Genomic DNA, 17,700 nt, shown 5'->3' on the forward strand with positions numbered 1-17,700 from the left:
CTTGGCCCTGCATTTCAGCCACACAACCTACAAAGTAAATTTCACACCAACAGCAGAATTTAAGCAGACTTGGCCCTGCATTTCAGCCACACAACTGGAACCGGTTGCTCAAGGCCCGAGTTTCCGTAACCCTACGTGTTCTCCGTCCTCCACAACGCAGAGAAGACGCAGCATATATATATCCCCTCGCGAAACAAATCGTATGATTGGCATCCAGAAGCGTCTCCACTGTATTTCTCCGTCTGGCCACCCCCATCCGCATGGCATGTTCAGGCGGCAGTATTGAAAGCGTAATCATGCACGGCGACGTGATTACAGCGGGCCGGCTGGCTTAAATAAACCTGCGAGGCAGGCAAATGGGCGCACACGAGCCAGCCAGCCAGCCAGGCGGATCGATGTAGCTAGAGTACATACACCCGGCCCGAATAATGCAGCTGGTCAGGTGACGACTGACGACCGACGAGCTAGCTAGTCAAACGGGACGGGTGGATGCGCCTAGCTGGGCGTGCCATTTCCCGATGGCGACAGCCGTGCGTATATATCTCTTTGCCAATTCACCGTTTGGCGCCATGCCAACAAATGGGTTTTTGTTAGAGTATTTACAATAGATATAGCAAATATAACACCTTAAACGCGATCGAAAGTGTTTGGTTGGTGATCGAACGTATGACTTTTATTTGTCCGTTCGTATAATCAGATTTTTCATTTTCTTTCTTATATGTTTAGTCACTCGTAATTAATGGAAGGAAAGAGAGAGAGAGAAAAAAGGTTCTGAATAGGGTCGCGTCCTCCGTGACGGATTGACCGAACGCGCATATTCTTTCTATATTTGAGATGGATATATGAGTTCACGGATAATCCGAACGTATAAGGATGATATGAGGGGTCCGGTTGGGTCATTTTCTTCTTCTTTTTTCTATTCGATCACTGACCGGACGCATCAGTGAACGTATGAGATATCGTTTGAGGCGTTTGGTTGTAGATGATCTTAATGTCCATGTAAAAATGCATGACAGTGTCACACATCAAATGGTAATATTTGATAATTCTTCCAGTTGGTTTATGTGTAATATGTCACAAAATATATGTTTAGGAAATTCATTTGAACGGGAATTTAAATATATTCTTAGAGCAATTGAAACCAAGTCTTAGCAAAATATTCTCTTTCAGCTGCTCCCTCTCGCTCATCCACCTCCATGTCGGCATTCTCGTCTCCACTTTGCCTTCACCGACGAGCGTCCATAGACACCCCGCAGCCCCGTCGATCTCTCGGTCCACCTTGGATTCGCTCGTCGTGTGCCATAGTAGCAGTCATAATCGTTGCATATCTTCGTTGCCGCCACTAGGAGCTTGTGGATGAACCAGGGCACACCGAACTTGTTTCATTGAAAATGGAATCACTGGAGGAGCACAATGTCCCCCCCCACCTCGAGCTCAAGCTAAACGGAGCCGAAACTGCCGGATGGCCTTCTGAAAGCCGGAATTTGGCCACAACAGGCTTGCTAGGCGATGGGTGAGGACGACTTCAAGCGGAACCGAGATCCTCGATGCCCTCGGACCATCCCCTCAACCCTGCCATGCACCGACGGCCACAACGTCACCGCAATACCGCTCCCGGAGACTCTCACCTCCCCCGCACACCAAGTGTTCAACTAATCGCCTTGGTACCTTTTTTCCTTTCTTTTGTTTCTTTACTATTTTTGCAATAAAAATCATCATTGAATATTATAATTAGTAGATCAAGAGGTTAAGGATATGTTCTTCGATGCCTCTTCATCCTAGGAGGAGGGAGATGATGATGATGATGATTGTGAGATGACCATTGTCGTGATCGTTCACGGGACCGTCGAAGACCAAGATTAGAATCTCAGTTCGGCCACTTGTATATCAATCGTGATAGGAAAAATGGATTTACTTTGAACCCAACTCAACATATTCTAAAAATATTTTTTGGTGGTGAATTTGGATGCACTGAATTCTCCTCGACACCATTGAAAAAGCTATTATAGATGATGATCCTTGGTCTAAACCGAGGAGTGAATCTAAAAGTAAATGTGAATCCATTGATGAAGCGTGTTGCGTCTTTTTTAAGTGCTTGCCTCATGTGCTCGCCACCATTAACTATGTGCGCATTGGGAAAGGTAGGTTTGAGTGAAGAACGACAATGACCAAAACTTAATACGTTGCAAGTCTAGTTGAAATGAAGTATGTAAACTAGAAGATAGAAGAATTGGTAATATTCTTTTAGCGTGTTAAGTTTTTGGAGTTCGGTTAGGAACATGTATTTGTTAATTCTTCAAATGTGTGGAGTTTAAGGTTGAGGAGATCGTTTGAAGGGCTAAATTTGAGCAGATGCCCCCCCCCCCCCCCCCCCCAGCAGTCTAGTTCTTAATAGCCCATATTTATGATTATGTGCATCTGCATTATATTTATATAGTCTCACTCCCTCCTTCCATAAATATTATATTTTCTAATTATTATTTTAATCAGATGTATATAGATAGGTTTTAATGTGTCTGTTCACTCATTTCAGTATCTATGTAACCCATATTAGAATATTCGAAACATCTTATATTTGTGTATGACAAAAGTCTACTCTCTCTGTACCTAAATAATTATAGTTGGAATTCTTATAGTTGGAATTCTTTTCAAGGAAAGAGTTCTTTCCAACTATAATTATTTAGATACAGGAAATATTTATTAATTTATTATATGCGTGAACCAATGCTTTTGACCTTTGCAAATGAGCATATACATTGTACTGAAGGATTCAAAAGATACCAGGTGAGATGGCACTTTTGTCCCTGTGCAGCCCTGTGCCATGTCAAACCCCTATGCCGAATATTGACATCTCCCGTGCGTTATGAGCATTCCCAACCAAGAAAATACATAAGGAGCAGTCCCAATCAAAATGGTTTTAAATTTCTTGTTGAAACCATAAAAAGGCGCCCCTTTTCTGTAACCATCCCTCCCTCGCTCGCTTTAGCTCGGCAAAATGACAGCGCAACTACCTCAGCTCAGCTCAACTGGCCACCAGCAAACTGCCTCGCCAAGAACACTTCAACCGCCATTATAATAATCACGAAAATTTGCCTCCCGAGCTCCCCTTTTGCTCCACGCCTCTCCCCCCCTCCTCCGGTTTTGACTCGCCATCCTTCCCCTCTCCCCGGCTCCTCCCCAAAAGATTTCACTTTCCACGCCGGGGAGATCAGTACGGTGGGTGGTCCCAAGATCGAGCGCTTGCGCCGGGGTTTCTTGGCCGGCATTTTTCTGACAGCCGCGGGAGATGAGCTGCTTCCCGTGCTCGGGGTCGTCGGGGAAGGCCGGGGAGGACGCGGCGGCGCTCTCGCCGTCGCCCCGGCCGTCGGCGGCGAAGCCGGCGCCAGGTAGCGTCCGCATCTTGACTTGAGTTGCCCACTTTCTGTGCTGACCGGAAGGGCTGAATCCTTTGGTCATTCTGATTTCCTGTCTTGTCCGTTCAGATGTCTGCTGATTTTTACTTTTTAGTGATTTGTGAGCATTGATTTAGGCATAAAAAGTTTATTGTTCCTTGACGGTACAAGAGGCCTGGCTGATCCCTAATTGCCTTTTTTTATTAGAACATCTAATTGCCAATTGGTTGGGGGCGGTTGAGTGAGTCGTTGGGGTGGACATGTATCATGTGCTTAACTGTAGCATCTTGATTTATCGGGCCCAGAAATGGGGAGTATTTTTGTATATTTTGATTCCTTTCATGTAGAAGAGTATATTCCATGATCGCGGTAGATGATTCATTGATTGCATTTTTTGTTGATTGCTTACCAAGCTGACCACTTGGTCGCCGTAGATGATTCATTTTATTTAGATATGCGGATGTTAGTCGAATTCTTGCTGATGCAGCGGTGGTGAAGAGGACACACAAAAGAACAATATCTTGTCAAAAGAATTGTATTATTTGAGTTTTTTTTCTCCTCACCTGAAGTGGCGTGAAAGGGAGAGAAATGTCTGAAGCTAAGCTTGCGGTTGCGGTTGATTTTGCTACCAAACTTTCTGTCTGAAGCAACAACCAAAGAAACAAACATTTGATGTGTTGTTTACACTTGTTATCTGACTTAAATTTATCACCAAACTTTCTATCTGAAGCAACCAAAGAAACAAACATTTGATGTGTTGTTTGCACTTGTTATCTCTGACTGATTCCTTGGGGTAGCTATTCGGTTGCGTCGAGATGAATTGAATTATATTTCACCCTTTTCTTAGTTGTTGGGGCTGATGACGAGTTTGAAGCAAGCGCCAGAGTTTAGTTTAATAGTTTTTAGCTGCTGCCTACTGGACATGCAAGTTTGATCTTGCATATTTGTTTGATCTTGTGGCTGCTGCAATTTCTCATCTACCTGCAGCCAGAAGTATTTTACATCACATGATGTAGATGATGTTTGCCGACAGGGTGGTACATGCGATTTATGGTGGATTAATTCTCAATGTACACTTGTACTATTATGCAGAAATAATAAATATGTTTCTCTAATTCTAGTCAAATTTCTCATGAGGTGATGCAAGTTTTCATTGTGCATATCTGCTTGGTATTTAAACTAGAAATAAAATAACTGAGATCCATAAAGTGCCGGTGATACCTTTTTCATACCATTATAAAAAAAGGTCTGCTTTTAATGGAATGCTCATGGCCATCAAGGTATTTATTTGGAGCTACCTAGGATAGCTTTGTCCTGTACGACTGTACATCACTTCAACAACTCAAAAGAGTAGTATCTTGTACTCCAATTCAACTTATGCCACCAACTTGATGATATTAAGTGTAAATGACAGTTCTGGACGACTTAGGGCAGTATATTATTCGGTACATATGTCAACACACCAACGGGTCTTCAGGTCATCAAATGTTGGATATGCATAGCTGTTTATTAATCACGATCCATTTCTATAGGTACCTGCCTTTTATATTTCCTGGACTATATGATTTCTTTGCATTCAAGAAAGCTTATAATTGAGGAACTATGTGCTAATGTTTTTCTGGTGGGTGGGTCCAGATCGATCCAATTCTCGTAGTTCAAGCTCTGTTCGCAGAGGAGGAAGCATTCCACACGGCCCAGCAAAGATTTTCACTTTCCGAGAGCTAGCTATTGCTACCAAGAATTTCAGAAAAGATTGTTTGTTGGGTGAAGGTGGTTTTGGTCGCGTCTATAAAGGACACATGGAGAATGGACAGGTTTGTTATCTCTAGCCTTGTTAACTTATTTCCCTTTTCCCTTTCATGGAGTGCAACTTAGGAGATGGATTTATTGGTGCTTTACATGATGTTTCTTATCCATTTTGCCTGTGTCATTTAGCAGGTTATTGCTGTGAAGCAACTTGACAGAAATGGTTTTCAAGGAAACCGTGAATTTCTTGTGGAGGTTCTCATGCTAAGCCTCTTGCACCATCCCAATCTTGTCAGATTAATTGGCTATTGCGCAGATGGTGATCAGCGCCTCCTAGTTTATGAGTATATGTTATTGGGATCGTTAGAAAATCATCTGCACGGTACGCTTCTCATTGTATGGTTTCCTGTCCAATAAAATATATTTCTCAGTGGGTGATTGCAATTGGTGTTTATATATTACAAATATCTTGATATTTAGCTGGCTTGAGCTTCATAAAGAATGTGTAAGAGCAGGCTTGAGCTTCAGTTTCCGATCTTCTGCACTACAATAAAACAACATGAAAGACACTATTTAATTATGGTAATACTATAGCATACCCCAAGTGTCAGTACATGATAAATATGTCACATGTTAGGGAAATAGTGACTTGTATTTCCATGATGCCATAGGCCTATTTATATACACGTACAGGTGTGGTAAATGTGCAGAAACCCCCTTATTCAATGGGGATATTAAACACTAACATATACAACTCTAACAAAATAGATAGTGGTCCTGTTATTTCAGCTTCCTTATGGGTCAAATCACAAACAATTTCAGCTTCTGTACCAGCATTTGTTAAATTGATTTCTAACCTGTTACATTTAAGTATACATCCTAGTTATCCGCCATAATCTCGTTGTTCACCACTATCCGTATCCTTTTGAAGAACATGACATCCATATTTCTTCTTTTGTATCAACTCATGGATCACTCTCTGGACAGACCGCCCACCAGACAGGGAACCCCTTGATTGGAATGCAAGGATGAGGATTGCTGTTGGTGCAGCGAAGGGTCTGGAGTACCTGCATGATAAGGCGAACCCACCAGTCATATACAGAGATTTCAAGCCATCAAATATTCTTCTGAGTGAAGATTATTACCCGAAGCTGTCTGATTTTGGGCTTGCCAAACTTGGTCCAGTTGGTGAAAATACCCACGTATCAACAAGAGTTATGGGAACGTACGGCTACTGCGCTCCTGAATATGCCATGACAGGGCAGTTGACTGTAAAGTCTGATGTTTACAGTTTTGGTGTTGTGTTCCTTGAACTTGTTACAGGTCGGAGAGCCATTGACCACACCAAGCCTGATGGGGAGTCAAATCTTGTCGCATGGGTACGTTCAACTGCACCGAGTTACCTCCCATCGGTTTGGGTGTAGAGGGGATAAACATTTCTCATTTCTTCAAAGGTGCCAAGTGTCTGATCCATATAATTTGCAGGCTCGCCCGATGTTCAGAGACCGGCGAAAGTTCTGCCAGATGGCCGACCCGTTGCTGCAAGGTCGCTATCCCAAGAGGGGTTTGTACCAGGCCTTAGCAGTTGCAGCAATGTGTTTGCAGGAGAAAGCAGCATCCCGACCCCTCATAGGGGACATTGTCACTGCACTATCTTATCTAGCCTCCCAACATTATGACCCAAAAAGCTGCAGGACTTGCCCGTCTACCCCAAGGGCGAAAGCGCACCGACGAACAACCAGCTGTGTTCCGGATGCTCAGCATGCCGCCAACTCACTTAACTGGGATGCTGTGGACCTGAGGAGAAAGGAGCCTAGAGGAGGGGAGTTTGAAGAGGATCACAGTGAAGGCTTCTGCAGTGGCAGTAGCTCTGGAAGGAATGATGGCTTGGATGTGCCAGAACTGCTTGCCTTGCATAATGGGAAGTCTTACTCTTACGGCGAAAATGATGGTAACCGCAAGTCGGCTGTCAAGGTCGATGCCCACGAGAAACCGAGAGCAGATCCTGGGAAATATAGCAGGCAGGTTTGACGGCATATACAAACAGACATTGTTGCAGCCAATTTTGCCCGGTACCTTCACATCTCCATTGTTACAGAGCAGCATTCTTCTCTCACCCAGGCTTGTGTTTCCCCATTCGAGATGGTCATACATTACACTCCATGGGTTCTAGTTGACACCGTTCGACTGCTGGGGATCTGACTCCCAGGATGCTTGTTTTGGTCAGTCACGGCGTCGCTCGACCTATAAAAGATCCCCCCCCCCCCCCTCTGTAATTAGCCCATCCATGTATTTATTGCTTAGGATGATATTTTCTTTGGTTTTTGTTGTTGTCATATAATATGTTTGTGCATTGAAATGAGTTGGCGTGTAAGTAAACCTGTTATTAGAGGAATTTTTTTTCCTTTTGCCCGTAGCTTGTAATAAGAATGTAAAGGAACGATGATTTGTAGAGGATATATCACGATCAGGCATGGTTGTACAGACTGAAGTAAATGGTACACAAGTTTTTTTGGAGTGTAAATATGAATGTTTTGGTTTTAACTGCTGTGAAAAGTAACCAAACACTGGAGTCTGAATGAACAACTATTCAGAGCAGAATTTGTCCCCTTTTCTCAAGTGTGGGTCAAATTTCAGTTCAGAATTCAATCACACACATATCTAGTAGATGCATTTCATGGCAATGTTATCAATTTATTCTGCTTTATTTCCCAGACTGGAGACATCTGCATAGATATCTGCATGGGTACTGTATTTTACAAGATGTGAACACAGAGTATCTTTCGTGCATCCGGCAAGAGTTTACGGTCTAGAACCTATAATTCGTGTCTACATTCCTACATATTCACAGGCTATGAAAGAACAATGTACAACCCAATCTGAATGAAATTCCCCAACTGAAACCCCCCATCTTCAAGAGAAAGAAAAGGCGTCGTCTTCTGTTACAAATATAGTGTTAACAGTAATGCAGTATGCTATCTGGAACTGCTCCAGTCTGTCTGCACACTATTCTCGACAATGGAGACGTCGGCATCATGCTTTGTCATGATGATGTTGCTGGCAAGATCCTTCCGTAATCGCTCGACGCTTTGGGCTGTGATGATTCTGCAGGTGCTCCAGTCATCTGATTCCATATCTACTCCCAGGTATGTGAAGTGGTCCTGAATACTCAGGCTCAATATGGAGAGGCACCTAGTAAAATGGTAAGTGGGAGAATGTTAGAACTAGGAGCTAAAAAGACATGTAGTTGAGCTGCAAGGAAGGTCTGAGCTGTAAAACCTGCAGCAGTTTGGATCTTCGCCGCTGGCATCACAAATCTGTTCGGTTGTGTTGCCGTCAGAATCATCGATCCATACCTGAAATTTGGGCGGAAGTAAGCATACACAGAGATAAAGGCCATGGACTGAATTGATATCCAAGAAAGCATATCTATACGTTTGTGCGGTATACCTCTCTTGGGAAGTGGTGGTACGTCAGTTTGGAAAGAAAGGAGAAATAAGGTGGCAAATGTGGCACAATATCATGTCCATGTACCAGTCGAATAGTGTTTGGTACATATTTGGCAAAGTAGGAGGCGAAAACAGCATTGCCAACACGAGGCTGTCCGAAAGTCATGAGTTGAACATTGTCGCTTCCAAGCTTGATCTGTGGAGAGAATTTGAAGAGAAAAATCAGCAGCTTAAAAAGATGGTGCTGGTGTTAGGAATTTGATACAAGATTGCAATCTAAACCTAGAAGGAATTAAGAGTCCAGACAATAAGTGTAATTGTGAAACATTGGATCTTGTGTACTTACAGCAAGATCAAGTGCACAGAAGGCAGCCATGGCTCCTCCCATTGAGTGCCCTGTGACTATGACGCCGATATCCCCATATGTCTTTCTTGCCTTGTGAACAGCACTTGTGATAGCTAGACGTAAAATTGTATTATTATAGGAGGAGAAAAATCCACTGTGCACCTTAAACGAAAAGAGTAGTAGAAAGCTTTTTAGCAAAAAGATGCATCTGCCTTTTCCTTCTACGAAAGTATAAACAGTTTATTGGTAATAAACCTTTGCGTTTGGCATGTTTGGATAGCTTAGATCAAGCTGCTTCCATATCAAGTCCTTGATCCAATTCTGCACACTGAGCAAGCAAATCTAAACATAAATCACATGTGAATCAAGAAATCAGAACAGCAAGACATAAAGCATACCGGCTTAATTGAGAATACTAGAAGCACATGCAATTTGGTTAGCACCTGTTCTCTTGAGTCCCTCTGATTGCAACTATTATGGAATTTAGATTGTGAGCTACACCGACAAATGCCTGTTACAGTTTTCGCCCATATAATGGCAGGTAAAAGAAAGGCCATATCATGAAAAGCTCAGTACACTTGATAAGAAACATGCCTATAACTAAATCATGGAAATTTATGACAACTTAATATGGAGTGTGTTAAGATAGGAACCTGCAAACAGTTCTCCACATCAACAATTAGAGACCTCATCTCGAAGTCCTATTTCAGAAATAAGAAAGGATAGATTTTATAAGCTATATAGTTGACAGGCTGCTGCATATGACACCCAACCAACCATTGGTGAGCTTCTTGAGCACACATCCCTTACAGTTTGAACAGTTATAGGTTCAGGAAAAGAAATAAGCACCCCTAGATATGAATGAAGAGAACAGTTGAAAGGTTTCTTACTTGAGTCAAGTCATTGCATCTTGAACATGTCCATGTATACAAAGCTGTTAGATCTGTCATATACACCTGCAGATAACAGAGGACTACAGGAATTATGCATGATACTGAAGACAGAATTTAGTTAACTTATGAGGTTCAAGACAAAGATGACCTAAAGCTTCATTCGGAAAGCATGAGACACATGTAACAAAGTAATGAGCATAATTTTAACTTACAGCTGAAGCATATTCCACAATGGTCTTAGCAAGAGTATGGTCATAAATAAGACTCTGATCGTGATTCTTGACAGAGAACTCTGCGATGATGAAAACAGTTGATTTAATTAGTGATGCAATCTTGAACGCAGATGTTGAAGATCAATTTCAGATACAAGAAGATGACAACGCAGATGAACAAACATTTACACTAAGAAGAACAAATTGAACAAACTGAAAGCAAACAGAATAAATAACTCCGTCACTGCTTGTTAAATTTACATAGAGAAGCTACTTTATGATAAGAGATCAATTTACCTAAGAATATCCGTACATAAGTAAGGGGAAGTCACTTTAAACTTCTTAACAAGTCTCGACCATACACAGAAGTTATTCTTAGAACGGCCTTTCTTGGCCTGGTAACTTGAGGCAGCTTTGAGCACAAGCTTAGACATTCGTTATGTTGTATATATGTCCAAATAATATCATGGCTAGCGTGTGCTAATTAAAGGTTATCGGGGAAACATAGCCAAACAAAAGTAGCTAATGCTGTAAACAAGTTCACTTTGCCTAAGTTGTACTCCCTCCATCCCAAAATAATTGTCTCAACTTTGTACTAACTTTAGTACAAAGTTGTAATTACGAGAGAGGTTGAGCTTGAACGGGTGACAGCCAAGTTAAAAGGGTATATATGATTCAGTCTCACCTATTCTCATATCCTGAAACCACCGATATTCACAAATCACAGAATCCACCAAGATAGAGAAAGTGGATAACTGAAAATACTGCAATGGTATGATAGACAGTAATCAGTTGAGGGCTTTATCATTATTAGGTTATAAGTGTCATATGTGGTAGACGCACTAGATCTGTCAACTCAAGCTCAGAAAGAATCTATAATGGTCTTTGCTGTGGGTCACTGAAAATATTGCTTAGATATGACAGGCAAAAATCAATTTGGGGTATCATGGATGCTACTAGTATTCTCAGAGCAAGTCAAGCTCCAAAACAGTATAATGGTTCTTCGCTGTCATAGTTCATCAACCCATTCTTCTTTATTCAACCTTTTTAATTTTGTGAGGGTCACCAACCATGCAACCAGAGCTTCGTTATGTTAACAAGGCACCAGGTAAGTTCCAACTGTCAGCCACCTAATTTCCTTCTCTTTATACACAAATATAGGTATAAACTTTTTTCCAGATGTATGGATATCCGTCGACATTGTGGCCCCAAAGGCCCCAGCAATACACCAAGTGCATTCAATCAGTTCAGCTGTTGGCCAGTGTGCTGCTAGCAGGCAATCAGAACTTGGTGAAATTAACAGGAAGCAGGGCAAATTTCGTCGGTCTCCCTCTCTCCATGATTACATACACCTTTTCAAATGCCTGAGCCTGCACTGAAATTTACCTATGTTTTTTTTTTTTTTTTTTTGCAAAATGAAATTTACCTGTGTTTTGTTCATCCATAGCAATCAGTACGAATTCAGCAAAAAAAAAAAGTTCAGATGTTGACCGGTGTGCTGGTAACAGGCAACCAGGTCTTGGCTAGATTAACAGGAAGCAGGACAATTTCGTCAGTCTGCCATAGCTGCCCCCCTTTCTGTCCCTATACAAGATTACATCTTTTCAAATGCCCGGGTATATAGTGGTATCCACCTATGATTTCTCCAATCATGGCACTCGGCATGGATTCGGTAAACAGCTTGATAGCCACTACTGGTTTAGTTGACGCGTTCTTGGAATTCATTCCAGGCAAAACTTGGAACAGATATCCAGCAAGCATCATCAGAAATTGGTAGCGGGAGCCAGAGGAGCACATGAATGAAAGTACAGTACCTGCTCCATGACAAGCGGAGAGCAGCAGGAGCGCCATGGCCAGCACGCTGACCCGCCTCCATCTCTCCATCGACCTGCAGGGCGCAACACACAGACAAGACGGCATAAAAAAGGCAGCTTGAGAAGGTGGGCACGGAGAGAACCCTCGGGAGCATCGAAATGCGGAGGGATAAATGAGCGGCGTCCGGAACCAAATTGACGAAAGCCAAGCTTGGATTTGGCGGCTCGTGAGAGCTGGAAAGAGGAGAGAGAGTTTAGGGGAGGATGGCTTGGTACCTCGGCGGCGGCGGCGACGGCTGGAAATGGGTAGGAAGAAGAAAGAAGGTGAGATTGGATTGGAGCTGGAGGGGGGAGGCGAGAAGCGGATGGCGGTCGCTGAGCTCTATTAATGCGGCGCGGAAGGGAAGGAAATTGCTTTTTGGAGCCTGAGCTCATCTGCTACCCTATAAATAGTAAATTCGAAAAAAGAATATGAATTACACTATTCGGACATCGAATATGCTCGAGTGTTCTTGTGGAATTCCATTCCAAGACGACATCCGTTGTGCTTTGAAAACTAAGAGCATTGCTTAAAAATGCCTATTCAAAGCTTTTCTTCCTACTCAAATTGTGTCTTTATTCTCGGAGCTTCGCGATAACATCTCGTCAAGAAATTTTGCGCGCATCTAGGACAATTGTGCATTTTTGATACAACTTTGTACTAAACCAGTGTCAACTTATACGAATGAGGGAGTTTTATTTTTTGAAACATCTTAACCATTTCCTTTTTAACTTACTAGCTATGTACGACTCGCTTCGTTCACATTATACCTGGACATATGTCAGGCCGGGGCGGGCTTCGGGCCGCGCGGAAAAGAGCTCGACGCTGAAAACCCAGGCCTGACCATTGAGCCTGAATATTAGGCCCAAGTCTGATTCGAGCCCGACAAAGCCCAATCAACACGGTTCGATCGCGGCTTAAATTTAGTTTCCCGTGGGTTCGAACCAGGGCCGGTCTGACTGTTAGGCTCAATTTCCTGGTCCGATCCCGGTCCAATGACATGATTAGGCCTGGCTTGACCCAGGATTTTCGGGCCGGGTCAGGTCGGGCCAAGCTGTCCATGATCAGGTATAGTTCACATCAGTGAAAGAGCATGAACCAAATATAAGAGGGGGCTGATTGGTTAAGACTGATACCAAAGAACAACAAGAAAGTACAAGTAGGACGACTAAAGGAGGAAGAAGAGCTAGCAGGCTATGAGGAACCATGATGAAAGTGGGACGACTAGATGAAAGAGATGATTGGGAATCAGGGGCTGCATTCTCTCCATGTTCTGAATCAATGGCATGTAGCCTTCTCGTCACGATCCCCAACGATTCAACCCTCAGCCTTGCTATACCAAGTAAACGGGCCAACTAAGGCCTTCCACTATGTAGGCCAAACGAGGTGTCAAATCCACTTTAACATTATTTGGCACCGGTGCCCTCCATAGCCCATGCGATGCCACATAAAAAAAATAGGAACCGGAGCAAGTTGCTGCTCCGATGCCCACTTCCAATATTACAATATAATATATTAAATTGTAACGGTCATATGTACATGAGCATTCCTATCTCGACAACCACTGAACAACAACCTTTAATTCCCAGCAAACAACATTTTATTCACAACATATGACCGTTGCACTGCACGAGCAAAATTTGCCAGTTTGAAGAAGTTGAAGATCTCTATATAATGTATATCACAAGTTCATAGAACACAATAGCTCCTGGAAAACCTATCCCCCAAACCACGGATCATCCATCTTCTCAAAGCTTCACAAGCATGCTGAACTCCTTCTCACCTTGAGATGCACAGAGCCCAAACAACCTACAAAATCCACAAAACCCCATTAGCCTGCAACATAATCCTAGTTTTCAGCCCCATCATCCACATATGAACTATCCACACACACAATATATTCCTAGTTTCCAACATCAACACCCACACCAAGCAAATTTATATGCCCAAGGAGGTTACCAGCAAGTTCCATCCGTAGCTTTAGGCTACCATGGTGTTTCCTTCCAAGGTAACATATGGCAGTACCCTCGAGGAGCATTTGGAGCAGGCTCAAGTAGCAGTCCTGCTTCTCTTGTTGGATGCATGCCTTTCCTTGGATATGCAAGAGGCACTAGTTCAAGAGGAGATAAGAATAGTTCAGATGGATTAAGTTCTCCCATGTCACCAGCATATCAAGTGGATGAAGATCTGGCTGCCAACAATCAAGATGATAGTGATACTAGTCCTGATGAGATTTAGAAAAAAGGAAAAGGCAAGAACTGAAGTAAGCACGAGGATGAATTACTCATAGCAGCTTGGGTGCACAATTCATGTGATCCGATTGATGGAAACTCCAAAAGGGCAGATACCTATTGGAAGGAAGTCGCATCAGAGTACAACCAATATGCAACGAAAGAGCAAAAGAAAATAGTTGTGCAATGCAAGAACCAGTGGACCAAGACCACAAAGAAGGTTACAAAGTTCAACGGTATCTACAATGTTGAAAAAAGTACATGGCCTAGTGGGAGCGATGACAAGCAACTTATGGAGAGGGTATGTGCCAAATACATGAATGTTTCCAAGACAAAAAGACCCTTTCCATATGAGCACTGGTGGGCGTACGTGCGGAAAGAAGCTAAATGGAGAAGGTCATATTCAGTTGAAGAGATGAACAAAAGAAACAAGTTGAATGCATCAGGAGCTTATAGTTCTCCAACCCATGCAATAGGCGAGGAAGGTGAACTTCAACGACCCCCGGGACGTAACACTTTGAAAGACATAAAAGATAAATAGAAATCATCAAGCAAGTCTAAATGCTCTGGAAGCTTGACAAGTGAGAGCATGGACAAATTTAATGAGATTCAACTACGAAAATCAATTGCTGCAGAGAAAATGGTTGATGCCACCCTTATTCAAGCAGAAGCTGAGAAAGAAAGAGTTGAAACTGAGAAGGAGAAGATAAAGGTGGAAAACTGAGCAAATACCTTGATCTTCTTCACAAAGATACTTTAGGTTATGACGATGCCCAAAAGGAAAGACATGAGCAAGTTCTAGATTTCTTAGCTAAGGATCTGTTTGGTTAAGATTAGATGTATCTTGTAGGTGAACGATGCGCTACGTAATCAGTGGTTGTTAGAACTTTATGAATTGGTATGTAATCATTGGTTGTAAGCATTATCTAAATTACTATGTAATCATTTCATGAATTATTATGCACTACATTTAACTTGCTAGAAATATAGCTGTTGAAAACTAGTCGTTGGAAACCAGCCGTTGGAAACTATTCCCTGTTAATAGAAGCAACATCTCCATCCCACCAAGCCCAAACACAACACACCTTCCACTCAAGATATGCCCACCAATGAGAACCCACAAGCAGAGTAGCAAGACAATGTTGACGAAGTAATTAGTTTCAAAGCCATTGGTGACTTTTTCTGGGACTTCATGAATGACCCAGTTGAAGCCCAGATTGAAGTGGAAATTTGAGCTTAGATTGCAGCACAATAGACAGGTAATTCTAATGAATACAAAAGACTACCTAGAAGACACCTTGATAGAGATAGGCAAGGTGGTGAGTTTAGGCTGATGGCTGACTACTTCTCAGAAAATCCATTGTACACTGACACACAATTTAGGCGTAGGTTCCGTATGAGGAAGCATTTATTTTTACGCATTGTCCAAACACTTGGTGAGTGGTCTCCATTCTTTACTCAGAGGAGTGATGCATTGGCAAGCCTGGTTTTTCTCCCTTACAGAAATGCATTGTTGTTATGTGAATGCTAGCATTTGGGACACCTGCTGATTTGTTTGATGATAACTTGAGAATGGGTGAAACCATAATCATCAAGTGCATGACCACATTTTGCAAGGGTGTGATGGAGAAGTTTAGTATAGAATATCTTAGAAGGCCCACAAACAAAGACATACAACACTTACTTCAAGTAGGGGAGCCTCGTGGCTTTCCTGACATGTTGGGGAATCTTGATTGCATGCACTGTACATGGAGAAATTGTACAGTGGCTTGGAAGGGGATGTTCACTCACGACGATCATAAAGCGTACACAGTCATGCTTGAAATTGTGGCCTCACATGACCTATGGATATGTCATGCAATTTTTGGGGTCGCTGGATCAAGTAATGATATCAATGTCCTAGATCAATGAACTTTGTGTTACGCAAGTACTTTTGGTGTTTTGCAAACTCGTTTTGCTATAATTCGTCATCCAGGGATATGTTGCAAAGGTGTGACCTTGCTGAGATCATGTATGCTTGCATTATATTGCATAACATGATTGTTGCAGATGAGAGGCACACCTACAAGTGCTATGACAAATATGACTATGACCATGAATTGCTACAAGGTGCTCAAATACCATATCTTGAAACAGAACAAGGACCATTTTATGGGTTTGATGTGGTTCTTGAGCAGATGCTGCCATCCGGGATCGACACACACATCGTCGTCTCAAGGCTGATTTGGTTGAGAAAATTTGGCAAAAGCTTGGAGGAAATGGACATTAGCATTTATAAGTTGTATATGAGTCCATCTAATTAGTTTGCACCCCGCTTCTACTTTAATTTTCTATTCAAGCGTCTTCATTTGTAATTGTGTAATTTAGATTACAAACTGTTGAATGAGAACATTTTAATTTATTTCTTGTTGCTGCTTAGTGCAACGGTGAACATTAATCACTGAATATTGCAATGTAAACCAATCAAATATTCAAAACAAAGCTACAAAGTTCTATTATCCAATTCATAGACCGAACATTAGTATCTCCTAACTGAATATTGTAAGCCCTTTTTTCTTCTTTGTATCTCGCATGCAAACACCATGCATCCTCACCTATGGTGCTTCCAGTTGCGTACTTGCTCGTGTAGTACAATAGTAGCAGTGAACGACAGTCCACCAGTCCGGACGACATCGCTTGCTGCGGCATCGGCCATCCATCCCCCGCCGCACATTAGCCCACTCACTACGCTGCCTCAGACCATCCGTCCGCCATGGCACAACACCTCCACTCACCGTGACGCCTCGGCGGACATCGTCGAACTCTTCTTCTCGCTCCTACGATCTGTAGAGACCTTGGGCTGACCAATACGTAGCCTGGAGGTGAGGAGGTGAGGAAGGAGATCTACAGTGTATCGGGACGAGGAGGTGAGGAAGGAAATAAATATGAGGAGAAAGGTTTTTTTTTTTGGAGGTGGACCAAAGGAACTCGCGCAAAGGATGACGGGAGGTTGACTTCCTCAATTTTTTTAATGTACATATGAGTCCTACTTTTTTACGGGCTACACCCGCATGGTGTGAGACCAGTGTCAAAGAAATTTATCAGGGCATCGATGCCTAGTTTGCTACATTTTAACGTGTCTGGCACCGGCTACGTAGTGAAAGGCCCAATGAGCTAGATACCCTGTAAAAAAAGTATGCACTTTTGGAAGAGAGAGAGGGGGGGGGGGGGGCAGAGCCCGGAATTGTTCCCGAGAGGCTCCACCCCTGTTTCACATGTATAAGATGTTTTACATTTTTCTGAATTGGATGTATATAAGACATGTTTTAATGTGTTTGTTGATTCATTTGGTTCATTAGTAGATTATACTCCCTCCGTTCCTAAACATAAGCATTTTTAGAGGTTTTATTAAAAGACTACATACAAATGTATATAGACAATCTTTAGAGTATAAATTCACTTATTTTGCTTCGTATGTAATCCCTTAGTGAAATTTCTAAAAAGACTTACGTTTAGAAACGAAGGGAGCATATTCGAAACATGTTGTATTTGTGAGGTGAAGTTGAGCTCGAGCTCCAAAACGTCGTCATCGAAAAAG

General features: G+C 42.5%; 2 protein-coding genes across 5 annotated transcripts; one reads left to right on the forward strand and one right to left on the reverse strand.

Moving 5' to 3' along the window:
- Window positions 1-2,974: 2,974 nt before the first annotated feature.
- Window positions 2,975-7,312, forward strand: LOC123424794 (probable serine/threonine-protein kinase PBL7). Of its 3 annotated transcripts, none has more exons than XM_045108487.1 (5): window positions 2,975-3,386; window positions 5,028-5,206; window positions 5,328-5,520; window positions 6,126-6,517; window positions 6,624-7,312. In XM_045108487.1, exons 1-5 carry the CDS (start codon window positions 3,287-3,289, stop codon window positions 7,167-7,169), a joined length of 1,410 nt encoding a protein of 469 aa, XP_044964422.1. In that variant the 5' UTR covers window positions 2,975-3,286; the 3' UTR covers window positions 7,170-7,312. The 3 variants fall into 3 exon arrangements, with proteins under 3 accessions (XP_044964422.1, XP_044964423.1, XP_044964424.1); XM_045108488.1 differs by having other exon boundaries at window positions 5,331-5,520; XM_045108489.1 differs by lacking the exon at window positions 2,975-3,386 and having other exon boundaries at window positions 4,568-5,206.
- Window positions 7,313-7,811: 499 nt separating this feature from the next.
- LOC123424795 (lipase-like) lies at window positions 7,812-12,264 on the reverse strand. Of its 2 annotated transcripts, XM_045108491.1 has the most exons (11): window positions 12,129-12,264; window positions 11,853-11,926; window positions 10,039-10,118; window positions 9,824-9,889; window positions 9,587-9,634; window positions 9,377-9,444; window positions 9,189-9,261; window positions 8,934-9,095; window positions 8,589-8,783; window positions 8,418-8,494; window positions 7,812-8,330 (listed from the first exon to the last, which is right to left on the reverse strand). In XM_045108491.1, the coding sequence occupies exons 2-11, from the start codon at window positions 11,920-11,922 to the stop codon at window positions 8,114-8,116; spliced, it is 1,056 nt and encodes a 351-aa protein (XP_044964426.1). In that variant the 5' UTR covers window positions 11,923-11,926; window positions 12,129-12,264; the 3' UTR covers window positions 7,812-8,113. The 2 variants fall into 2 exon arrangements, with proteins under 2 accessions (XP_044964426.1, XP_044964425.1); XM_045108490.1 differs by lacking the exon at window positions 12,129-12,264 and having other exon boundaries at window positions 11,853-12,098.
- Window positions 12,265-17,700: the final 5,436 nt, after the last annotated feature.

The sequence above is a fragment of the Hordeum vulgare genome, chromosome 2H (genome assembly GCF_904849725.1).
Source record: "Hordeum vulgare subsp. vulgare chromosome 2H, MorexV3_pseudomolecules_assembly, whole genome shotgun sequence".
Classification (NCBI taxonomy): Eukaryota; Viridiplantae; Streptophyta; class Magnoliopsida; order Poales; family Poaceae; genus Hordeum; species Hordeum vulgare.

Bases quoted from the DNA above. Each gene is read 5' to 3' on its own strand.
- LOC123424794 (XM_045108487.1), top strand. From the start codon at position 3,287: ATGAGCTGCTTCCCGTGCTCGGGGTCGTCGGGGAAGGCCGGGGAGGAC. The intron at 3,387-5,027 runs GTAGCGTCCGCA...GGGTGGGTCCAG, and splicing joins GGCGGCGAAGCCGGCGCCAG to ATCGATCCAATTCTCGTAGT. The intron at 5,207-5,327 runs GTTTGTTATCTC...TGTGTCATTTAG, and splicing joins GACACATGGAGAATGGACAG to CAGGTTATTGCTGTGAAGCA.
- LOC123424795 (XM_045108490.1), bottom strand. From the start codon at position 11,958: ATGCCGTCTTGTCTGTGTGTTGCGCCCTGCAGGTCGATGGAGAGATGG. The intron at 9,262-9,376 runs GTGCTAACCAAA...TTGCTTGCTCAG, and splicing joins AGAGGGACTCAAGAGAACAG to TGTGCAGAATTGGATCAAGG. The intron at 8,784-8,933 runs GTAAGTACACAA...TTCTCTCCACAG, and splicing joins TCTGTGCACTTGATCTTGCT to ATCAAGCTTGGAAGCGACAA.